Genomic DNA, 25052 nt, shown 5'->3' with positions numbered 1-25052 from the left:
AATCGTGAGGCGTAGTCAATACCCGAACCCCGAATTGCAATCGTAGAGGTTCAAGTCTCCCGGTCCAAATACCTCAACGAGTGGTTCGGAGCATTCCTCGACCACGCGCCTCCCCACATAGCCTCCACATGCCGCTTCCTTCGCCCCTGGCGGGTATATATTATGCACCTAGATACACAGGATAGTGTCTCGCAGTGGGGCCTTTCCTATCCGGGCTGCGGTCGATAGGTGCCTCACGCGGTGAGCCTGGGATATACCGAATCGCCTAGCGATCCAGAAATGTGAACTAATGATAGGTCCTATCACTGCTTCCACTTCATGCGCTCTCTGCCATGTCCCGCTATTTCGGCCGCGTCCGAGTCCCGTTTATGGCGGTTGGATGGGAAGTCGCAGTATTTCGTAAAATATCAATCACGTAGCTGGCGGATGAAGTGCATTATGCTACCAGGTGAACTTGGAGGCAATCTACAACTGTGCAGTGGGGTTCTCGGAGTGTTAGATTGGAGTGTTGCATCGGAGTATCTGAACCGATCACACTCCTATCGGAGGGGCCTCGGAGTAAGGGCAAGCTTGATAAGACCAGAAAGCTTTCGGTCTCGGAGAACGAGGTCTCCACTTGCCCTCACTTACCCCTATTGGTGATCCTGAGGGTGGCTCTCGTTATCAACACAGTAGAATTAACTCGGCAAGATTTATCCGATAATTAGGAGGGCAGAGAATACCTCAGCACGCGCGTGATAATGATATGCTACGGGAGAGGGTCGCTGTTCGAAAGAGTTCGATTATCTATTGGCTACCCATGTAATCATGAACGACAAATAGGACTTTCAATGGGCAGACAGTGAGACACCACGAGACACAGAGCAAATGGATCATTGGGCGTTCAGGTTCAGCGGCGACACGCAAGAGAACGAGTTCAATTGCGGAATTGTGAATGCAGTGATCATACCTGGGAGGAGATTAGTACATTACTGAAATCATGGAGCAGAAAATGTCGAACTCACCTTCGGTAGCAGCCCAAATACCCAAGCCACACATAGATAGAGACGCCAGGAAATAAACGATATGCCAGGTATTGATAGCGACCTGAATCTTTCCCCCGCTGAAGAAGCCACGCATCCATCGCTGAACGGTAGATCCCTCCCTGCGCACTTGTCCGGTTACAGGGTCGAAGCCTTCTCCGCGCTCGGACCGGATGGCATTCTTTTGAATATCGAAACCGAGCGCGAAAATGGGGGGAAGGGTATAAGTCAGGTTGAGAAGCATGGAGGCAGAGATGATGCTGTTCAGGCCAAAAAAGTCCGGGATGGCTGCGGCGATTATGAAGGCGACAGTCCAGTACATCGGAACGATGCATGCGTAGAAGATCTTGCCGCGCTTCGTGGTCAGTGGTGGTGCGCCCAAGATATCCAAGAAGATATTGTTGTAGATGACCTTGATGCCGATGTTCCCGTACAACCCACCGCTGATGAGGGAGGCGCAAAGTGAAACCATGTTTCCCACTGTTTGCCAGCCGTATATGCTGACGCCCTGGTAGCTGGGATTGAAGGAGTATTGACCTTGAAGGTGGTAGACGACACATCCGTAGGTCAAGTACAAGCTGTAGATGAAGAACTGCGCTCCCCACATCGCCTTGATAAAGTCCATAGGACGGCGCATCTCAGCCATAAATTCGACGAACAGCTGCGCCCCAGCGTAGGCCAGTACGCCAGATAGCATGCCATTTACCGTGCCGACTAAGCCATTGGGAGGGATATTGTTGTAATGTATAATCGGTGGATAATTCCCATCCTTGTCGGGCATGATAGTAGATGAGTCTACCGCACTCCCTGCTGATCCCAATCTCGAGATCGCGTAGTTAGGGGGTGTGTTGGCCATGACCCCCATCGTCATGATAATCACAAACACGTTCATCCATACCCCAGCGTTGGCTACCCATCCATAGGCTTTGAGGCTGCGAATTTGCGAAAAGAAGAGGCCAACGAAAGCGAAGATCAACGGACAGACGGCATAGCACAGTTGGAACCTGGACACTTGAGAGATGTTCTCTCCGAATACCAAAGTGACCGAAGAAACCAGGAACAACAGGGACACTCCCTGGAGAACATTCGTCACATGGCGGCCATATTTGCCCCAAGTCCGGTATCCAAGATCGCCGTAGTTCTTGACCGGGAACTGGTAGCTGTCAACACCCAAGAAGACGCGCCAGATCAGGTAGCCGGAGTATCCAGCCATCAAGCCAAATACAGTGTAGAATACGACACCTGTGTCGAGTCAGTGATATCCTGGGGCAAGAGTGACCGTTTCCGCGAACCTGGGCCCCATCCCAATGTTCCCATAGTGAATCCACTGCCATATGGACCCATGATATCTGTTGCACGGTGAGTCTCCCATTTTGTGGATATCTTGGTCTGTTTGAATTTCCATACCTTCGGCAATGAGATACCAGCCTTTACAGCGTATATCAGCTATCACGGTCAAAGCGGCAGTATTATCGAGTACTTACAAGCCCCCCATGACGCCGACCTGAACGAACGACTGGCATTAGCCCATTCTTCGTCAGAGATATGAAGCCGATTCTCGTCTGCGAAATCCGTTGCTGACAGGTGGGATTCCTCCACCCCATCTGGCGTCTTCGAAACGAGGTCGCGCCAGCTGAATTTCGGAGGTGCGTAAGTTGACTCCTCCTCCCTTGTTTTGTTCGCATAGTAGTGGTACTCCTCGAACGTCACGTTCGGATCATACGGTTTGCGAGCCTGGGGCTTACTAAAGGTGCTCTGCACCACCTCCTGGGAGACGCCTGTGCTGTGCTTCTCGTCCATGTTGTCACGTGAAACTATGCCTGCAGAAGAATCGCAAGCGCAATTGAAAGACGGAAGGATTGAAACAGAAAATATCGACAATCGTGTTTTGACTACTACCTATATGTAACCAATATACAGCTCGAGGCGGACTCCAGGCGACCTTTTATTATTGCGATGTCACGCGGGGTGAAAAGCGATGGTTGGTGCGTTCGGAGTGTGTTCGGACAAAGACCACAGCGTCGGGTTGCTGTAGGTGGTGCGTGCTAACCGCCGCTTGTCCGGTTCCAACTTACGTTCGACTCGGCCTGGCCTATAGGAGTATTCTTGAGTGACGGATTTGAACTATCCGGAGTAAAGAGGCAAAGTAAGTATTCCTTAAGTATGCTTGGACAAAACTCACGGCGGGAGGGTTTGATTTGATTTGATCCTCAGGCTGCACACGACCTACGGTCGTGTGCAGCTCCCTAGTCGTAGTATCCTAGACAGTAGTAATTCAGAACGTACAAGATCCCACACAGGCTAATCCCAAAGACGACAGTGTTCTTAGACGACAGTATCCCCGGGTTTTAGGCGGTGGTGTTCCAAACGACAGTAGTATCCACAGCGCAGAATACGAGTATGATGCGGACAATCCGTAAGAACCGAGAGCCACTTTGGCAAACGTTGCGTCAGACCCGGGCCCGAAAGCGACTTTGCAATTCATCGACTAGGCATCTTCCTACTCATAACCGGTTGCTTGTATTGTGATATAGCGCAATAAGGTGGAAGCAGTCCTTAGCTACTTCTTGATGTCGCCAACCGCTGCGAGTGTTGGGAACCGTTGGAAAAGAGGGTGTGGGTTGAGGGGACGAGGTTCAAGCACGATACAACCATTTCACCCCAGGTCCTCTTCTTGGACAGAACTTGGCTTCCCCTGCCAGAAGAACATCATAAAAACTGTCAGAGTACTGGTCCTCAGCACCACATAGATTACTACCAATCTTCCATTCGATTCATCTGTAGCACTGCTGCGAGGATATCCAATGCCCGACTTCTGGGGTATGTATTAACTTGAAGCTAATTATAGGGTTATTTTCATGATTTACCCCTCAAATTTTTCGAGGTAGAACTCTATCCCCACAAGGCTGGGAAATGCGGGGGCGTCTCAACCCCAAAATCTCGCTTGCTAGGTTAGAGCAGCACCCTAGATCGGCACGGCCTTGCTGAATAAAAACTCCGTCTGAAATATAAATGCCGCCGCAATTTCCAAGTGAAGCCCTGGAGAATTTGCTTTCCACTAATCCAACTGCCATACCCATCAAGCCATCACCATGCGTTTGCCGGTGCGATGGCTCGTCCTTTCGTCTGCTTTCCTAGCAAATGGGCAGACATTTAATCCTAACGAGGGAGCAACGCCAAACCAGTTTGACCCAGCCAAAGTAGGCACTAACAAAACAACAAACGCGACATACTCGAATCCCATTATGACAATCAACGCTGGCGATCCGTAAGTAATGCCGACGCAGAAAGCCAGTCTTTCCAGGCACAATGTGGCCTAATTTTTCTTTTCAGATTCATGACGCACTACGATGGTTCGTATTTGTTCACATATTCGACCAACGATAATATCACCTTGAAACGTTCTCGTGCTATGACGGATAATTGGGACAATGCGGAAGAAAAACTTCTCTTCAATCCTAATCCCTCTAGTGGTGCACCGTGGGCCACAGATGTAAGCTGGATGCAGTGCCAATTGACTCCATTGGTTCAAATGTTTTTTTTTTTCAACTTTCTGTGGCTGATGCATTTTACAGCTATGGGCCCCAGAGATCCATCACATTGGAGATCGCTGGTACATCATTTTCAGCGCAACACCCGACGCAGATGCACCTCACCCACTCCAGGATGCCATGTGCCCTTTCGAGTGTCCCGCTATCAACCACCGGATGTTCGTACTAGAAAGTGACGGTCCCGACCCCTGGACTTCGAATTATAACATGAAGGGAATGCTCAATACATTCGACCAGTTCGCTATCGATGGAACCTACTTCCAATACAAAGATCAGCTTTATCATATCTACAGTTGCTGGGAGAATACATACAGTGCCTGGCCTGCAAATCTCTGCATCACTCACCTGAACAGCCCTTGGAACGTTTCCTCCAGCCTCCTTGACAGACGGATGATTTCTGTCCCCACTGAGCCCTGGGAACAAGTTCCGTACGGGCGACCTGTCCGGCTTGCGACGAATGAAGGCCCGCAACAACTCACCAATCCCAAAACGGGTCAGAACTTCGTCATATACTCGGCAGCTCGGGTGAATACGCCTTTCTATTGCCTGGGTATGTTGGAGCTTGTGGGTGATGATCCGATGAATTATCAAAGTTGGCGAAAGCACCGAGACGGCTGCGTCTTCCACCAGAATCCTGATGCTGGTATCTACGGAACGGGTCATGCGAGCTACACGACTAGTCCCGATGGGACGGAGAGTTATGTTGTCTATCATGCGCAGACGACGGATAATCCTTCAGGTAAGTGTTGTGGATTTCATCCCCAAAGTGGCTTTCATGTTCAATTGGTCGATGGTGATGGTGCTGACTTGTTCCGAATAGCGAATATCTATCGTACGGTTCGTACGCAGAAGTTTGCCTGGAATGAAGATGGAACGCCGAACTTCCCAAAGGCCCTGAATGGCCCATTTCCAGTGCCCAAAGGTCAAAGCTAGTGCCGAAGAGATGTTGACTCGGGTTTAATAGCTGACTTTTGAATTATGTCTTCTGTGGCTTATTTTTGAGTAATGGAGATGAATACGAGATGAGTGACTATCCACAACCCAGAGACGGCATCCTATAAATAATCCGAAGAAAGAGGAAGTAATGCCGACGCGTAATAAAGTAAAAGTACTCGATGAGGTGAACAAGATGCGGCCTCAATAAGGGTCTTCCGCGGGTCTGAGGTCGGTGGAAGTCTGGTCACTGTGTGACTTTTGACGCGAGAGAAGGTCGTACGCAATCGAAGTTTTGGAGCGTTGAGTGAATCCTGCTCCTCTCTCGTCTTCTGCGCAGGGTGAAGATACTTCTCGAAGGAAACATGTGGGTCACACAGCTTGCGTGCCTGCGGGCTTATATACGTTCCGTGTTCCAACGTCTATCACATGGATGACGCCAGCCCCATTGTTGCAGGAAGAACGAGATGCAGGTTGTACAAGGACGAAACTAGCGGGGTGCACTTTATTGGGGGGTAGGCATACTCAGGGCGCTCATCCCCATGCTCAGGGTGTGCTCAGAGAGCGAATCAGGCGGTTGTCTGTTTCAATGCGGCACACCGCTTTCTGCCCTGGTTTCCCTTCTTTTCCCGACCCTTCCCTCGTCCCTACCAGGGTGTGGGCTGTGGGCAATGCAGATGCATATACAGGGCCGGCGTCGCTTCACTGATGCGGTTTCCCTGGTTTCTTGCTTTTGCCCCGGGTGTGGTTTCGCTTGGGTCTAATGGGGGAACATGTAGGATGCAGAGGAGGGAAAATGGATATAAAAGATGTATAACCTCTTGTGCAATACTTCTATATTCTATACTTGAGTTCTTTTCTGATTGAATTGGATTCAATTACTGTTCATTATAACTGTCGAGAGTCTGTTGGACTTTACTTACTTCAACAACGAATATATATTCCTCACATAATCGATACACACTACACTATATCTCTACAACATGCCTTACAACAATCTCGCTATTGGTGCTGAATCAGGCATAAAACAATACAATAGCCCTACGTTCTCATATAACCATACCCAACCATCCTCGAGCTCTCTCGCTCTACATACACATACTCATAGTCATTCCCGATCTACCTTGCCGACCCACCCCAATACTACTATGACGCCAATCCACCAAAGAGCGGACTGGTGGAAATGCTGCGGTTGTGGCCAACTGGTCAATCCAGCTCTCGCACCAGGCCGATGTCCCATCTGCGCGCATTATAAATGTGCGCAGTGCTCGACGGTAAATGTTAGGTGAAAGAACTCTGAGAGAGAGGGTACTATGTATGGGACGACATTTTTAATCCGAAGATCTCTTGTCTGATATACACATTTATTCTGTTTTCTTTCGTTCGTTTGGGATGTACGGGATCCGATCTCGGGCTTTATTTTGCTTTCTCGGAGTATATCAATAGGGACTCTTGCCTGGTATATCGCACCGCACCACAGAGACAGGTTGAACATGAATCATGAATCAATATCCAATGCATGGAATTAGTATTACATCTGATGCTAGTTAATAACAATGCTTTCTGTACCCATCCCATAATAAGACCAACCCAACTCAACCCAGAATGCAACCAGGGATATCGTCACGCCATGCATCATCGTCTATGATTCCTCGCTTCACACCTCTCAGCGGGCGGTGGCGGTGGCGGTGCCGCTTCTAGCCCTGCCTCCTGCTTCAAGCGCGTCACCACAGGCCCCAAGGCATAGGCGCTTTCCAAGCTGGTGTGGTCGGCGCAGGGGCTTTGTTTCAGCGGAAGCAGCCACTCTGCCACGCTGTCGCCCATGACTTGGCGCAGGTTCTTCCACGCGCTGCCCAGGTCGAATGGGTTTTCACCGGGTAGGGTTTGGAGGATGGCGAAGACGTGGCGGTCTGGTGTCGATTCTTCTGCGGGTTGCGCGTCGATTTGTGTTTGGGATGATGGGGGCGAAGATGGAGGTGAAAGGGGCTTTGCGGGGTAGGAGACCATGCGGAATGGGGGAGCCCAAGGGGACTCGGAGACCCATAGTCGTTCGAGAAGGTGTTCTGGGACGCGGACGGCGAGCGTCCAAATGGCAGATCCGCGGTTGAGATTCTCAATCGTGGAGAGATTCAAAGATGCAAGTTGTAGAGAACTGAGCGTCATGCCGCAGGTGAATAGTCCAAAGAATCCACCCCTAGACACAGGTGAGATACAGGACCGGTGAGTGGAGACGACACATTACTTACAGTCCAATGCAGACACACCAATATGGATTGACGCTTCCAGTCTGCGAGGGGTGGCGTTAGCACCAGGTATGGACAAGGAACGATTCTGCACTTACATTGTGTCGCAGCTCGGCTGTAAAGTAGACAGACGCGATAAAAACAAGAATGCAGTAGAAGGAGGTATACACGACAAACTGAATGAAGAATTTCAGCGATGTCTCTGACACCACGCCGCCGACCCTAGAGAACGGTTAATCAACCAGGTTCGCATGCAATACGATACCAAACATACCAGGGACAAAAATGATCCATCTTGCGAACGCAGCGATCAACTTCTCGACAGTGGTGCGCACGGTCTGTCTTGAATTGACAGCACGAGGAGCAATACGGTGGCCGACCGTCTTCCTGACAGACGAAGACATCTTTGGTATAAAAGCGTTCCAGTCCTTCCGAGTCCAACTGAAAAGCCTTCCCTCCCGCATTCTGATCTAATCCATGCTCCGGGTCTGATTGTCGTCTCGCCTCCTTCTCTGCATCACCGGCTTTCTTCATGGTGCGCTTTCTTCGATGCCGTTTTGATGAGGGCTTGGAGGCCTCCTCCTGCACGCGTTCCGCGCCGAGCGGGAGATACCCCGGTTTCCAGGTCACATAATACAGAAGCCGTGCATAGGTAGTGATGACGGGGATTAAGAGGACATAGTGGAGCACGAGGATCGCGGCGCCGGCGCCGACTCGGGGGGATCGGTTATAGGAGGGCTGGGGATGGATAAGGTAGTCGACTGGAGTGTCGCGTTAGTGGTGCGATGCGCATTGACGTTGGGGATAGGGTGCGCAACTCACTGCAAAGGGGTTTTGTAACCGCATAGCTTGCGTACACGACCGCGCCCAGCAGCACCGGTGGAATGACTCTCGAAACGGCGAGATTGACGCGCTTCTGCGCGGCAGTCGCCATGGGAGGAGGGGGGGAGGTAGACTCTCCCGACCAGCGCTGTTCACTGCATAAATGAGAGGAATAGCAAATACGGCCGAGGAAGAATAATAGGGAGTCCAACAGAAGATTCGTGATGGTCAGGCAATCATTAAGGCTGAGTAGCCGAGGTGACGATGTGAATCGTGACTGGCGCAAACAGGGCAAACACCTGACGTAATCATCCAGGCCGGATTCCAAGGAACCAGGAGCAGGAACCATCTACCGCGGGTATCTCGAGGGATTTGGATTATTTCTGTATCAACTTCGAACTATCAGGAAATATTATAGATGGTGAGTGATCGGAGATGATCTCCGACCATAAGAACCCTATCGATGGATCTGCTCGGGGAGACGATCAATCCGATCACCTCGAATATTATGAATTTTTGCGCGAGAGTCGTTCGCTCTTCGAATGTAAAGACGGAGGACAAGGTGAGACATGGGGGTGGTGGGAGTCCAACGACGACCATTGGCCGCATGGTCGATAACATGAAGCATCCAGAATGTCCTGACTTAGGCAGCAGTTGGCCCAGAATGTAGTATGACTCGTCGATGACTCTTAATCCTCAGGCCGCGGAGATCATCGGAAGCCATCAAGGCTCCCGCAAGGCTCCAACGGCGCCAAAATATACTTCGTGACCGTCACTTGATGCGCCGACACCCGCCCTCACCTAGAAGCCAAGGCCCCGACAGACGGTGAACGGGGGTTTTGCCTGGGCGCAGTTAGTTGCTCGTTAGCTCCACCCGTGACCACTGCGCCGACTGAGTCAACTTCGACATCATCGACAATGATCCACCCGTTTCCGCAGGCGCGGCCCGCTAGGCCAATGTCCGGCTCGCGATAGTAAATAATGGATGGCCCTGAGCGTTCCCCCAGCCAGGTCGCCAAGGCTCCAAACCCGCGCCGCTGGATGTTCGGCTGCTGCCCCAGAATGATGTGCAATTAGAGCTCGCCCCATTCCATGACTGGGAGAGACCCGGGTGACAGCCCAGCCCATCCCCGATGTGGGTGCGCAGAACAGCCCCGGGGCTGCTACCTGTTTTCCTAGCCATGCTCGCCTGCCTTGCGCTAGGTTCACTGCCAATGAATCCATTCCTTGAGACTTATATAACTCTGTTCTACTTTCCGGTCCTCGATTCTTATTTTTTATCATCATCATCCTCACCATCTTCCATCTGACTGGATTGGGACCACGACGTTCCCTTCCTCTCCAATAACAATACTGTCGGTTCAGCCTGAATCTCGCTGCTATATCTATTCCGTTCCCACCATGTCGTCCGTGTGGTACTGCTGTGAGTGCAGCTTTGGTCCTCACAACGGAGACCTTCACGACGCCTGCATCTCGTGCGGCAGATCCCGCTGCTCGCTCTGTGACGAAGAGAAAACCTCTCGACGCATGACGGCCTCCTCTCATAGTCTCCACCATCTCCCCTCTCCGTACGCCGTCACTGCCTCCTCCCTCGACGGGCCCCAGACTTTCTGCTACAAGTCAAAACCGACGCTCTCGTACACAGACCTATTAGATGATGAGCCCCGGTTACCGCCGCTCAAACGGGATTCTCGCATCACGCATCCCTCCTCTTCCACTGCTATGCCCGTCCACGGCATGCAGTCCTGCTCCGGCGCGTACATGTACATCTGCTGCCGATGTGACGACGGGCCCAAAGTTTACAACCACCAGCCCCGGTGTGTGGTCTGCGACCATGATGCGTGCAGCTTGTGCACCTATGTCAAGTGAGGGTACTCGACAGGGGTATCTCTGCGGGTTTTCTTCAGAATATGGTGAGAGAAACCAACACCGAGATCGGCATCCAACAGTTCATCTAACAATGGCGCAGCGCTTCCGACACCTCTGATTATGTTACAACGATTGGTTTATTTTTGAGTTTCTGCGCCATTTGCAACTAGCGGGTATTGGGATTGGGTAATGCAGCATCTTCGGGCGTCCTGTGGTTGATTTATTGGTTTTGCGTCATTTTGTGCTCGAGTTGGTAGACCTAGAGTGACGTTTGTTCGTTCTATACTTCGGCTTCTCGTTTGGGTTTAGCATCGGTGAGTAAGCAGGCAGGGCAGGGCTGGATCCCTGTCTGCCTTGGCTTGGGGTTAACTGTTTCCGATGACTATGACTCTTTTTTTTTTTTGCAAAGAAGATAAAAATCGTGTGACTCTTTCTTTCCTGAATATTGGCATATACCTCCTACATCATAGGTCAAGCCAAACAACGGCGTAGTTGGTCGCAAGAGAACTGCGCCATGCCGGCCTGACCAGGCACCTTGTCACTGGCGACCACTGGCCACAAGCAGCACCCATGAAACACCCTGGTAAAACCTGAGGCTACGACCGCCTCCCCCGGTCCAATAATCGGTGCAGAATCCCCGTTCGGGTGCGAGGCATTCGGCACTATCTCTTGCGCCCCGGTGGAGACCCCAAGCCTGTTGCTCCCTCGACCCGACTCCACCGACCGCCCTTTGGCGCTCCCTGCACACCATCCAGCCCTACCGCCCGCCTAAATGTAGCGGTCTTGTCTAGTTACCCGGGCCTCCGCCACATCCACTATGCCCTCTTCTCTCCGCCCCTTGACCTTCCCTTTAACGCTTGACACTAACCTCGCCTAATGCATGTGGCTGTGTATGAGTGTCTGTTGGTGCTAGGTTCTCCAACGGACCGTGCTCCCCGTAGAACTAGTTCACGACAGACTACGTCACTCAGCGTGCCGCCATGTCCAGTGCCAGGCCGTTACTGCGCCAATTTCAGTCTAGTCCGCGGAGAAACAACAGTTACGGGTTGCCTCTCCACCCGGGTCGCGTCGCGCCGTTGGTACGATCATCATCTACTCCTTGCAACGCAAACCTTGGTGGTTAGGTGAGGTGTCGGGCGCAGGCACGAGACTGACTGTCCCTGCGCCACATGCAACGCTGGGCATGTGCGCGAGCTGACCGCGGCGGAGTGAGGCTGGCGAATATCCGCGCCGCGAACCAATGAGCCCCTTTGTGCCTCGGTGCAATAGAGGGCGAAAGTTGCGATTCGGCGGCGCGCTTGTGTCAGATCCTCTCGGTGCCAAATGGCTAGACTTGCGCACAGTGTAGATCAGTTGGGCCTACTGTTCGAATTAAATCATAGTATGTAGTTATTCCACCAACTAACTACGTACTTGGACCTCCAATTGTAGATATGACTAAATAACGGCAAAACACTTCACTAACTAAGTTATTGAATCCCACAATTCACCAACAGCAAGAACGGTTAGTGGAACTATTATTCGGCCAAGACCATCAAAGTACAACGATCTCCGTGGTCCACAACAACCCCAGTCCTCCGCCCCCGACCGACCGAAGGAACACCTCTCCTGCCTATACTTAGAAATTTCTCCATATTCTTTGTCCTGGCTTCGATCTCTTTTCTCTCATGATACTCACTTTCTATTTCTGTCTCTTTGTTGTGCCATTAAAATAGAACAACCAAAGAAGGTTCCGCCCCTTCTTCTCGGGGGGCCAGCGGTGGGAATTTCCGATCTGTTTATTGGATAATTGCAGACCCCGGGTCGTCTATTGGCCATGTTTCTACATTTTCGAAATACGTCAAAGATATTTTTGTGTCATCCAAGACTGCATACAATCCTGACGGAAAAGGTGTGGGCCGATATATAAATATCCAGCATGCGATGGTCAGGCAGACTGGCTTGCTCATCACAAGGACCCAAAAAAAGAAAAAGCGCGAAGGATGTACAGTAGGACGTAGTGCCGGAGGATAAAAAAAAAGATTTGTGATAAAAATAAACTTGATATTCACACTATGGAAAAGTGTTGCGTTGCCGACCAACGCGACATAGTCATACAATATCCCTCCCCCACGTAAAGTGCAGATTAGCTGGCTGGAATCATGGGCCCGAGTTGAACCCTTCTTTTGAGCCAAATTCTGTTACGACCGGAGGAAATGGTGCAGCAGCGCCAACGCCAATTCTCCATGATAGAAAAAGTGACACACGCCTCGCTAAGGCAGATCGCTCGACAAAACCTTGTCTAGAATAGAAATGTCCGAGTGTTGTGTCGAAAGAAAGAAAAACGCCATGCGGGCTAATGATGCTGGAAAGACAATGGGCAAAACGTGTTTTCACGAACATCTAGCCAAGAGGAATGTCGTGGGAGGAGATGGTGAAAAAAAAATCACGAGGGACGAGGAGGCGGAGGGATAACTGAAACCAAAACAGAAATGGTCTTGATCACGCTTGATCATTCGGTGCCAGGATTGCCATTGGGAGAAGTCCCCGCATGACAAATTTCCAAAGGCAACTTGGAGTGGCAGCTCACCTGGATGACTTGCAGCAAATTCAAAGGTTGGGTGGCGAGGGATGTTACATGGACAAGACGCGCGACGGGTCTTGGAGAAAGCGTCTACGGTATGCGGCTATTTCGGCGGCCACAGTGGTGAAGTCTTTCACCTTGTCACGTCGCATCTCGTTGATGATCTCCTTCAGACCGGCAAGGTAGGTCTCTTTTTCTTCCTCGGTGTTGCCCTCTCGAGCGGCTCCCATTTGGATCAGGATCTTGTCATCTATTGGGGTTAATGGCACTGTGGTCAGCATACAAACGATGAAAGTGGCCAAAAAGTGCAAGGGAAGAGAAGAAAGCTCAAAAAGGGCATCGAGACAGTAGTCCATAAAACAAGAGAGGCAAAATAGTAAAAAATGTGGCACGGCTTTTCAACTTGTCGACGCACCGCTGAGAGTCATATCCCGGAAATGTTGGAATTCACAGGACCGGTCATTGCAGACGCCACCGGAAGCCTCGTATGGGCAGAGATACTTCATAGGATCAATGTCATGGCTGTAAGTTAGCGAACGGTAGCCGTTCGAAACGTCCTCTGAATAATTGGGGTGATAGCGATACGCCTTGAAATTTCGCAGCGGGCTGATGTAGGGAGAAAACTTCTGCTCGGGATCGGCAGCAGATGTTTGGTTCTGCAGGATGGCTGTTAGTGTATCCTCGATGGACTAACGATATTTTCATACTTCAAGAGTGCCAACCTGTGAACCCGACGCTTGATTCGCAACTGACACCGGAGGGGCATCCGTCACTGCTTCATCAGCTGGGGGCATATCAATCGAAGAACTTGACTCTGCCGTGCTTTTGACAGAATCGGGAGGGGCGGGGCTGAAAGGAGGACTGTAGGTTTGGTCGACAGCTTCCTCGACATCGGCTTCTGGTGGCTCATAGCCCTCTGAAGCCTCTGAAGATTCAAGGGAATCGTATCGCACACTCGCGTGGGTATCGGATGCCACAGAAGGTTCTGCGGCAAGGTCGACAGCCGGGGCGGACGGCTGCTCAGGGAGAGGATGGTGCAGAGTATCCGCGTCCACGATCTCCACATCTTCTGGAGTTGCGCCTTCAGTGATTGGCGCATCAGCATCAGAGGAAGATTCTTCGTCGGCAGACTCGTCCATGGAAGACCCAGTAGAGTCGGATACAGAAGGAGACGATTCTGCGATGGATTCCATAGCATCGTCCGCTGCAGGCCGCTCCACAGGGATATCTTCTGGAGAACCTGGAGTGTCGGCAGTGTCCTCTTGTTCAAGGGCATGAGCATCCGGAAGATTGGTATCTTGCACGTGCAAGGAGGATTGGATGACTGAATGAGGCCAGCAAATTGTAAGTAATGGGGAAACCTCAGGTTAATGTAAGCGGCGACTGACCTTCTTTTGCCACAATTTCTTGTTCCTTGATTTCTGCTTGTCGGCGAAGCTGATCCAGATCATCTAATGACAAGCCATTGATCTCATCACCAAGCTGTTTCAATTCTTCAACCAATAGAAACCGCCCTTCTTTTCCCTTGGTAATTTCAGAAAGAAGTCGGTCGGCCTCCTGCCTGCAATGAGACAAGTGTGATTCAGATGACACTATCTCAGCATCCAAATCAGGGAGACCAGATTCGATTGCTTTCATTCGCAGAATTTTGGATCGCAAGCTGTCCAACTGTTCGGTTTTCATAGACGCTAGAACCCTGACAGACGAATCACTGAAGGAATCGATTAGGTTCGGACGACCCGTACTTATAGTGGCGACATCTGCAGCTGGTGTTGTCTTAGGAACGGGAGCGGTAGACATATCAGTGGCTTCGGCTTCGGCGCCGCTCGATTGTCCAGCTGATGATGATGCACCGGAGTCAAAAGACTGAGGCGAGTGAGCTGGGCCAGGACCCAGTCTTGCCTTTTTCCGTTGCTCAAGCTCAGCTATCCGCTTGTGCATAGCCTGAATCTCCAGATCTTTCTTTCGAATGCTCTCCTGGTCAGAGGGCCGAGAGGAAGCTTGCGGGGTTGACGTGGAGGTTCTCGTGGGTAAAGAGGCGATGTTCTGTAACGAGAACAGTAAAGCCTCTGCAGTCGGCACAGGATCCGAATCTTGCTCTTGGCTCGAGTCGACATCCATGAGACCACCCTCATCATCCCCATAGAGAGATTCATCGTCACTGATGTCGATGACCAGCCTCTCTGCCGCACCATGCTGGCCCTTGCTTTGACTCAGATGTTTCTTCGGAGCCGCGACGGGCTCATCAAAATCGGACGCCCGAGGTCGTTTTCGCTGCGCTGCTCGGGCGAGGGGCGTTGGATCAACGGCAACAGTTTGGCTCTGAACTTCGCGATCTGTATCTTGCATTGACTCGGCCATGGATAACCCAGGAATTCCAGCAGGGTTGGCTTTGGTCGGCAGTGGAGGTCGAACAGGAAGCGGGTGTTGAATGGTGGACGGAGAAGAACTAGAGGGTACAGAGACTTGACTAGCCTCAATACATTTCCCGGCAATGGTTTCTGGCCCGCCATTTTGCTGCACCTTTTGTTGACTCTTGAGCAACATCTGTCGTTTCAGCTCCTCTATTCGTTGCCGTGCCAGTTCCGTCTGAGCTTTGTTCTTCACCCTGAAGGGCTCCACTTTGTTTTTGGGCTGAGTTTCGCTGGAAGGTCCAGTTGCTTCCTTCGGCACATCTGTCTTTGGAACACTCGAGTTGGCAGCTTTGGCGGCCTTTTCTGCAAGCATTCGAGCGATGACATATTTTCTCTCCATGGACGTGCTCCCGTTCGGTCCGGCCGTGGAAGAGCTGGAGGGAGTTGGTACCGCAAGGATGGTCTTTTGTGCAGGGTCTTTCTCCTTTGCCGTTCCTGGTCTTGTTGGCAGGGTGCTGGGCTGTGAGCCCAGCTGCGAGGTCTCCAGTTTGGTTTGATCAGACCGGGGTGGCACAACTTTAATTCCAACTTCTTCATAGAGCTGTCTGAGGATCTTGGGATTAATGCCTTCAGCAACCAACTCATTGTAGCGAATTTTGTGAGGCGCTAAGCTCAGCAATGCGCCCTGCGCCTGCACCCGAAGTTGTGCCACAGATTTGGTGAGTGAAGCGGCAGAATGTGGTATGGTATTCTGTGTGTCCAGGTTTGGCGTATCTATCGCATGAACTAGATTTGGATCTGCGGAAACGGACATGGGTGGGTTGTATGCTGCCTGATGTTAGCATGAAAACAAGTACAAAGGTATTCTGGTGGACAGTACGTGATCCGCTGCTCCTGCTGGAGTCAGATGAGGATGCCTCCCCTTCCTCGCGGTCTGAAACCTGACACTCCGCTGAAATTCGTTTCCCCGAGGCCACGGGGCGGTTCGATCTGGATGATTTTTCGTAATCCCTCTCACTGACCTCACCTTCCTCCCGGTTCGAGTCAAACTGAGTTGATATCGCTCTCGCGCCACTAGGTAACCCGGTTGATTGGGAGGGAACATTCCCTGTTGGTTGACCTGGAAGCGCGTATTGAGGAACCGAAGATCCTATTGGCATCGGAAACGGAGAGAAACTAGCTGGTGGTTGTGGAATAGGGGGGAACGGGGGGAGTTGAGACGCGTCGAAGGGAGGCATAAATGGGAAAGGCGGGAAGAATTGCCCCGAAGCTCCATGAGAGGCGATCTGCGCGTTCGCGTTCACGCTGTGGAGATTGTAGTCGAGTGGGTATCCATGATGGGGAACAGGTGGCTGAGATGATGGAGTATATTCTGAGTTGACGGTGAATTCTGGTGGGATCATGGCAGGATATGAAGAAGCCCACTCCGGCGCATAGTTGGCAGAGCCATTATACGAAGTGGGTGGTTGGTTGGACATAATGGTTGCGCTGGTCTAGACGAGAAAGATAACGATCTCACACGTATAGATCACAGCACATAGGAAACGAGAGGAAGGCGTAGTCATCTCAAGCGTTCCCGCATCATGAGGGCCGCGTGTAGAATAAAGACTCGGGAGCCGGTAAGGGTTGAGTTTGCCAACGCTCCCAACGGTCTCACTTCATGCTTGATGAGGGTGTCTCTGTGGAAAATCGTGGAAGACAGTAGGGAGAGAAGGAGACAAAGAAAAGCGCGGGGGAGAGACTGTGGTGGGAGTGGGTGATTGATCGGTGAGTGACAAGAAGAATCTCAGCGGGTAAAAAAGAGACAAGCGCCGAGGGCACGTGACATGACGAGATACGCACGGGCCACCAGCGATCGGCGGGAGCCCGAGGAACGCAGAGTAAACAAACACGCACTCGCCCTCCCCCACCGCAACACGAGACTGATTATTACTTCGGTCGCGGAGACTGCTTGGGATTTTTGATTCACCCCCATTTAACATTGTTTGAAGTCACTCTCGACTTCTCTTTCCAACCTTCTCACTCCTCTCTATCCGGATCTCGAAACAAATTAGGCGATGCGACTGACTGGCATGGCCTAAGGATGTCCCATTGATCTGTCCTCGCCATGCTTCCCTCTCAACTAAATGGCAGCCCCAAGCGTGCCAATCCATTTGCTCGGTCTTCCCCCTCGCCAGCGACTCAGCCAAAACCTACGCGACCCCAGTCTGCCATCGTCACGCCGTCGAGCGGACTCGAGTCGCCCAAAGGACATTTGCGCAATGCGTCGGTCTCACACACATCTCCGACGTGGTCGAAAGGTTTAGGAAACCGGGAACGGTCCAATTCAGCAAAGCTCAATGCCGCGTCGGGGACTTTCGCCCCAACCTTTATCAAATCCGAAGAGCTACGACGAGGAGCCGACCAAATTCGAGGACTCGAGGGCGACAATGACTTTTCCGGCAGCAAATACGTATGGCTTCGGGATTCCGAAAAGGCGTTCGTACGGGGGTTGGTCCTAGAAGAGATGGAAGACGGACGACTGTTGGTGCAGAGCGATGACGGCCAGGTATGTGACCGAGCTGTCCCCCAGCGTGTTTCCCCACCGCGTAGCTGACACCCCTAGCAGCAACGAGAAGTGGAGGCGGACCAAGTCGACAAGGTCAACCCCGCCAAATTCGACAAGGCAGATGATATGGCCGAACTCACGCATCTGAACGAGGCCTCCGTGGTCCATAACCTGCATACCAGATACCAGTCGGATTTGATCTACGTGCGTGAATTCTCCATACGGCCATTAGACTAATGTGCTGACTTTGTTGGCTGACAGACATATTCGGGGCTGTTCTTGGTGACGATAAATCCATACTGCCCCCTGCCGATCTACACCAATGAATACGTGAAGATGTACAAAGGCCGTGGCAGAGAGGAGACCAGACCACACATTTTTGCCATGGCAGATGAAGCGTTTCGGAATTTGGTCGAAGAAGGCGAGAACCAAAGCATTCTCGTGACGTGAGTACTGCCACCGACCAACGGATGGCCAATTGGAACTGATCTTATCTGGGGATGTAGTGGAGAATCCGGAGCCGGTAAAACAGAGAACACGAAGAAGGTCATTCAGTATCTGGCAGCGGTTGCGACTTCAGATACCCCATATGGCCGGTCAGGGACGAAGCAGTTCTCTTCCCTCTCACAACAGATCCTGCGCGCCAACCCCATCCTCGAGGCCTTCGGAAACGCTCAGACCGTCAGGAACCACAACTCGTCCCGCTTCGGTAAATTTATTCGAATTGAGTTCTCCCGATCAGGTCAGATTTCTGGTGCATGGATTGATTGGTATCTTCTCGAGAAATCTCGCGTGGTGAAGCCGAACCCGAACGAGAGAAACTACCACATTTTCTATCAGCTTCTGCAAGGTGCGGACCGCAAAACGCGCGAAGGCCTTCTCCTGTCGGATCTTCAAATCGAGGACTTTGCCTACACGAGAGAAGGCAACGACTCGATTGTTGGCGTTTCTGACCGGGATGAATGGAACTCCTTGATCGAGGCCTTCCATGTTATGAACTTTTCCGACAATGACCAGCTATGCATTCTCCGCACAATCGCTGCTGTTCTCCATTTGGGGAACGTATCTATTGTGAAGGAGAGCGTACGCGCAGACCAAGCTGCACTTGGATCTGATGGATACTCCAGCGTGGAAAAGGCCTGCCAGCTGCTGGGCATATCTTCGGAAGATTTTGTGAAGGGGTTACTTCATCCTAAAGTCAAGGCGGGTCGAGAATGGGTCGAGAAGGTTCAAACACCTGAGCAATGCCGCCTGGCCCTTGATGCGTTGTCCAAGGGAATCTACGAGCGTGGCTTTGGGAACTTGGTCTCTCGAATCAACAGTCAACTTGGCCGTGCCATGGCAGCCGACGAGAACTTTTTCATTGGCGTTCTGGATATTGCCGGCTTTGAGATATTCGACAACAATAGTTTTGAACAGCTGTGCATCAACTACACGAACGAGAAGCTACAGCAATTCTTCAACCACCACATGTTTGTTTTGGAGCAGGAAGAGTATGCTCGTGAGCAAATCGAGTGGCAGTTTATCGACTTTGGAAAAGACCTCCAACCTACAATCGACTTGATCGAATTGACCAATCCGATTGGTATATTTTCCTGCCTCGACGAGGACAGCGTGATGCCCAAGGCCACAGACAAGTCATTCACCGAAAAGCTTCACTCTCTGTGGGACCGGAAGTCTCGCAAATATCGCGCCTCTCGTCTCAACCAGGGATTCGTCTTGACTCATTATGCCGCAGAAGTGGAATACAACACACAGGATTGGCTGGAAAAGAACAAAGATCCCTTGAACGACAACATTACCCGTCTTCTGGCAGCTTCGAAGGAGCGACATGTCGCCAATCTCTTCTCTGATTGTGCCGAGCCCGATGAAGACGGTGGCGACTATCCTCGTAACCGGGTCAAGAAGGGACTTTTCCGCACGGTGGCTCAACGACACAAAGAGCAACTGTCCAGTCTCATGTCACAGCTGCATTCAACACATCCCCATTTCGTGCGTTGTATACTGCCAAACCACAAGAAGCGCCCGAAAATGCTACATGCTCCGTTGGTGCTAGATCAACTCCGGTGCAATGGCGTCCTTGAGGGGATTCGGATTGCTCGCACAGGTTTTCCCAACCGTCTTCCGTTCACCGAATTCCGACAGCGGTACGAAGTTCTTTGTCAAAACATGCCAAAGGGCTATTTGGAGGGTCAAAGCGCAGCTAAGATTATGCTCGAAAAGCTTGGAATGGACCGAGCCTGGTACCGGGTTGGCCGAACTAAGGTGTTCTTCAGAGCTGGAGTTCTAGCGGACCTGGAGGAGAAACGCGATCAGCTCATTCGGAGTATCATGACCCGGTTCCAGTGCCTCGCCAGAGGCTTCGTGCAGCGCCGGATTTCGAACAAGCGGCTGTATCGTGCCGAGGCAACGAGGATTATCCAGCAAAATTTCCATTCCTACCTTGCGCTCAAGGGAAGCCCTTGGTGGCAGCTTTTCTCGCGCATGAAGCCACTCCTGGGAGATACGCGGACAGCAAAGGAAGTCAAGAGACGGGACGACAAAATCCAAGAGCTGGAGGTTAAGATGAAACAAGATCTCGCAGATCGCCAGAAGCTTGACGAGGAGCGACGCCGGACCGAGATGGAAATCCACAAGATCCAGAAAACACTAGAAAGCGAGCGGGCTCTCGCTTTGGATAAGGAGGAAATCTTCAAGCGATTGCAGGTTCGGGAAGGCGAACTCACAGAGAAGCTGGCAGGTGCCATTGCAGACCAGGAAAATCTGGAAGAGCAACTAGACGAACTGGTCGAGGCAAAGAAGAAAACCGAAGAGCAACTTCAGCTCCGGATCACACAGCTTGAGCAAGCCGGGCAGATCATTCAGCAATTGGAGTCCGGCAAAACCCATTTGCAATCTCAACTGGACGAGCTGGACCAAAAGCTTACAGACACCGAAGGCCAATTCACTGGCAAGAATGGTCAGATCCAGGAACTTGACCGGGAAATCAAAATGCTTCAGAGCCATTTGAATTTGAAGGATCGCAAGCTTCAGGACTTGGAGGCCAAACTGCTGAAAACGGATCAAGATCTCGATGTCAAACTTGCCAATACAACCAAGGATCTTGATAAATCCAAGAAGCAGACCAAAGAGCTTCTGGATGACAATCGGTCTGTCCGTCAGCAACTTTCCGAACTTTCCTCCACTTCCACCGGCTATGAGGATCTTCTGCGGCGCAAAGAGAGTGACTTGGCCGTTCTTCGTAACGATGTGAAGAAGCATGAGGATGAGCGCAAGAGCCTCCACTCTGAGAAGACATCTCTCTCGACACGTCATGATAATATGCAGAAACGCCTTCGCGAAGTGCAAGCCGAGTCTGATGCCATGCGATCGGAAAAGGCACAGCTTCAGCGCGAGGCAGCAGATGTCAAACGACTATTGGAAGAAAAGCGCACCGAAGATGCCGAGGCCGGCGAGAGCAGGAAACTGCTGGAACAGCAAGTGAAAGATCTCAAGGACCAGCTCTTCAAAGCACAAGCAGACCTCAGCCGTGAACGCCAGTCGAGGGATGATGTACAGATGCTGGCCGAGCACAATCTGGCTCAACTGACCGACAAGTACAACGATCTTAACGATTCCAAGATTGAAATCGAGAAGGAGATGTACATTCAACAAGATTCCCTCCGCCGCGCGACAGAGGCTCGCGTTCATGCCGAGCAAGCCCGCAAAGATGTGCAAGGAGAGTTGATCAAACTTCGTGACCGATTCAGCGATGTTGAGAGCTCCCGATTGAATGCAGAGGCCGAGATCGAGCGTAAGACCATGAAGCAGGCTGACGAGCGCATTGCTAGCCTGCGACGAGACCTTGACAGCAAGTCAAGTCAACTTGACGAGATTGAAGAGGAGCGGTCTCAGCTGTCAGTCCAAGTTCAGGAATTGACGCAGCTCATTTCGGAATCAGACAACTTCCGCCTCCGCAATGATCAACACAAGGAACGTCTTGAAAGAGAGCTCGTGACTCTGAAGGGCAGACTGACAGCGTCTGAAAATGATAACCGATCTCTTCTCACCAAGATTCAGCAAAAGAATCTCGACCTTGCCCGGTCCAACTCCAAGGCCAGCGACAACAACAAAATGCGACTGACAAACCTTCAAAAAGAGAAAGCCAAGCTGGACGAAGAGAACAAGAAGCTCAGGCAGCAGCTCGGGGACTCGCAGCTCTCTATTACGACTCTTGAGAAACAAAAGGAGAAATTATCCTTGACATTGGAAGATCTCAACCACGAGGTCAATCGCGAGCACAAGACGAGCCGCAACGCTGAAAAGGCCGCTTCCACTTCCAACATTCAGCTCGCAGAGGCAAACCGCAACCTTGAAAATGAACGGCAGCTGCGGGGCCAGGCTCAGGCCAACACACGACAACTTCAGGGCAATCTCGATAGGGCAAACAAGGAGATTGAGGGCCTGCACCGCAAGCTCATCCTTCTGCATAAGGTTTTCGAACCTGAAGCCACCGAAGAATCCACCAAGTCGTGGGAAGCCGTTAAGCCACACCTTTCCAAACAAGTCGACATGGCACAGGTTCTCGAAACCGTGCAGAGCAAACTTCAAGTGGCGGAAGAGAAGTACTCGAGAGCCGAGAGCCAACTCTCAGAAATGCGCCGGCGTCACTCCGACGAAATGAAGGAGCTTGATGCACGCTATTCATCGTCTAAGCGTGCTCTCCTTGAAGAGATTGACCAGAATGAAGTGGCCAACAACCGCACCCCAAGCCACTTCCGCAAGAATTCTGAAAATGCCATGAAGAAGTACTCGAACCCCAGCACGCCCAACCGACGGTACAATGTCTACGAAGGAGTTAATGACTCTGGCCGCTCGGACCGAACGGTTGATACCGTGGGATACCAGAAGCGGATGGATACGGCGGCCGAGATCGAAGAGCTCCAGAATAAGCTCCAGATGACCGAGATGCAGAACAGACACCTCCAAAGCCAGCTGGAAAGCTCGACACCGATGCGGGATATCTGGCAGGATGAAAGCCCCTCCATTCGCCGTGTACATCTCCTGGAGCGAGAGAATGGCCGTCTCCACGACCAACTTGACGACTCTGCCAAGAAGGTGTCGACCCTGGAGCGCAGCATTCGGTCTGGAGAACTCTCACTCCGTGATGTTCAGGCGAAGTCCCACGAGGAACTGTATGACTTGATCAACTCTCAGGAGAACTCTCGGCGGTCTCTGCTCAAGGTCCACAACGATAGCATGTCCGAGTTTGGCGAGGTGAAGACACACTACGAGAAGCTCAAGCGCGCCAAGGCGACACAGGAGGTTGAATTGCGTGACGCCCGGTCCGAGGCCCAAGAACTTCAATCGGTGCGAGAACAGGACTCTATCAGCCGCAACCAGCTTCTTCAGGAATTTTCGGACCTGCAGATTCGTCTGGACGCCGAGACATCCAGGTCGGCCGATCTGGAGTCCAGCATGACATTGTACAAGAGTCGTGCCGACCAGTACTTCAGCAAACTAGAGCAGGCCGAAGTCGCAGTGCTCAAGGCCTCTCGCGCCGAGCAATTCGCCAAGTCACAAAGCAAAGAAGCCGAAGAGACTTATGCACAGGTCATGGCAGAGCGCAAGGACATGGATGCCCAGATTGAGTACTTACAACAACAAACACAGTCCCTAGAGGCTCGGATGGAAGACCAAGCTGCCGAGCTTCAGGGTGCTCTGCAGGCCAAGCAACGCCTCCAAAATGAGCTAGAAGATTACCGGAACCAGCGAGCCATTGATATCGAGGATAAGGAGACATCGATGGAACAGACCAGAAAGAAATACCAGCGGGAGTTCTCGACAATCAACCACGAACTCGAAGTGGAGCGCGAGCGTCTGCTCAACGTCCGCGGCGAAAACAGTCGTCTGCGCGAGGAACTCGAGGACCTTCGAAGCAAGTGGGACAACGAAGTGCTCAACAGCTCGACCTGGGCCAAGGAGAAGTCCCGTATGGACATTGCCTTGCAGGACGTCACCACTTCACACGAAGAGGCCGTCAAGGCCCACAGCGAGGCCCAGGGCAAGATTGTGTCGTTGTTGTCACAAGTGCGAACACTTCGCACCTCTGTTGATGATACTACCGCGGAGCGCGACTTGCTTCTCAAAGACAAGAAGATGCTGGAAGGCCGACTGGCCGAGGCTGGTGAACGTCTTCAGGATCTCGCCAAGGGCGAAAGCCCGTCCATGCGCAATGCTGCCAGCATGGACCGTGAGTTACTTGAGCTCAAGTCTCGCCTAGCGCAGCAGGAGGATGTCTCTGCAGCTGCTGTTGGCAAGATGCGTCGTGCCGATGCTCTCGCTACGGAGATGCAGAAAGAAGTCACTGCCGAACGAGAGACCAACGCACAACTCTTCAAGGAGAAGGCTGCTCTGGAGAAGAACCTGAAGGAGGCGCAGCTCCGTTGCGTTGACCTCGAAACCAAGAGTTACTCATCTGGTAGCCAGGATGTCCGCTTCTTACACAAACGGATCAAGGAGGTAAGATTTCATTCATTTCTATATTGGGTGATGAATGCTAACACGGCTTCTACTGCAGCTGGAGACCCACCTCGAGGAGCAGGAGAACAAGCACAGCTCAGAGCAGCGTTCTCTTCGCAATGTCGATCGCACAGTCAAGGACCTACAGTCGCAGATTGACAGACGCGAGAAGATCAACACCCAGCTCAACGACGATATCAACAAGGCTCGAGACAAGATTGAACGACTCCTTGGGAACATCGAAGAGCTGCAGCACAGCGATTCAGAGACACAATTGCAGGCCCGCCGTGCTGAGCGAGAGCTGCGGGAAGAGCGTGAAAAAGCGCTCCGCTTGGAACGCGAATTGGAGGGATGGAAAGCACTGCGTGTTGAGAGGGGCAGCACCGTTAGCCGAGCACCTCTGGCTGCTCTCAGTGATGTGGGCAGTCGTCGTGGAAGCGGCGTCTATAATGAGCTGCCCCAGCGGAAACCGAGTAATACTAAGGGGTTCCTCTAAGTTTACATGGATTTGGAGGATCATCGTTGGACACGAATGGCAGTCATGGATTCGTTGATGGCAAGGCGTATATGTTGCACTGGATGGTTGTTTTTGTCTGGTGGCCACTGTTCATAGTGCTTGATTGGCCAAATTTTGTATTGCTAAATT

The 25052-nt window shown here is 51.8% G+C and overlaps 5 protein-coding genes across 5 annotated transcripts; 2 read left to right on the top strand and 3 right to left on the bottom strand.

Annotated features, from left to right (window-relative positions):
• Window positions 1-872: 872 nt before the first annotated feature.
• On the bottom strand, window positions 873-2822 carry PFLUO_LOCUS6356 (uncharacterized protein; the record flags this gene model as incomplete). Its single annotated transcript, XM_073783894.1, has 5 exons — window positions 873-949; window positions 1005-2264; window positions 2315-2371; window positions 2430-2450; window positions 2507-2822. The coding sequence occupies 5 exons, from the start codon at window positions 2820-2822 to the stop codon at window positions 873-875; spliced, it is 1731 nt and encodes a 576-aa protein (XP_073640403.1).
• Window positions 2823-4267: 1445 nt separating this feature from the next.
• Window positions 4268-5506, top strand: PFLUO_LOCUS6355 (uncharacterized protein; the record flags this gene model as incomplete). The annotated part of the gene is made up of 4 exons (XM_073783893.1): window positions 4268-4290; window positions 4356-4515; window positions 4598-5312; window positions 5394-5506. 4 exons carry the CDS (start codon window positions 4268-4270, stop codon window positions 5504-5506), a joined length of 1011 nt encoding a protein of 336 aa, XP_073640402.1.
• A 1635-nt stretch (window positions 5507-7141) lies between these two features.
• On the bottom strand, window positions 7142-8683 carry PFLUO_LOCUS6354 (Palmitoyltransferase pfa5; the record flags this gene model as incomplete). The annotated part of the gene is made up of 5 exons (XM_073783892.1): window positions 7142-7700; window positions 7753-7793; window positions 7848-7971; window positions 8024-8510; window positions 8572-8683. The coding sequence occupies 5 exons, from the start codon at window positions 8681-8683 to the stop codon at window positions 7142-7144; spliced, it is 1323 nt and encodes a 440-aa protein (XP_073640401.1).
• A 4370-nt stretch (window positions 8684-13053) lies between these two features.
• Window positions 13054-16171, bottom strand: PFLUO_LOCUS6353 (uncharacterized protein; the record flags this gene model as incomplete). The annotated part of the gene is made up of 4 exons (XM_073783891.1): window positions 13054-13253; window positions 13419-13659; window positions 13711-14327; window positions 14392-16171. 4 exons carry the CDS (start codon window positions 16169-16171, stop codon window positions 13054-13056), a joined length of 2838 nt encoding a protein of 945 aa, XP_073640400.1.
• A 1293-nt stretch (window positions 16172-17464) lies between these two features.
• On the top strand, window positions 17465-24902 carry PFLUO_LOCUS6352 (class II myosin; the record flags this gene model as incomplete). The annotated part of the gene is made up of 5 exons (XM_073783890.1): window positions 17465-17905; window positions 17963-18109; window positions 18167-18351; window positions 18412-24406; window positions 24465-24902. 5 exons carry the CDS (start codon window positions 17465-17467, stop codon window positions 24900-24902), a joined length of 7206 nt encoding a protein of 2401 aa, XP_073640399.1.
• Between the last annotated feature and the right edge of the window lie 150 nt (window positions 24903-25052).

This window comes from Penicillium psychrofluorescens, assembly GCF_964197705.1.
Source record: "Penicillium psychrofluorescens genome assembly, chromosome: 4".
Classification (NCBI taxonomy): domain Eukaryota; kingdom Fungi; phylum Ascomycota; class Eurotiomycetes; order Eurotiales; family Aspergillaceae; genus Penicillium; species Penicillium psychrofluorescens.
This window is presented reverse-complemented; position numbering and strand designations above follow the sequence as displayed.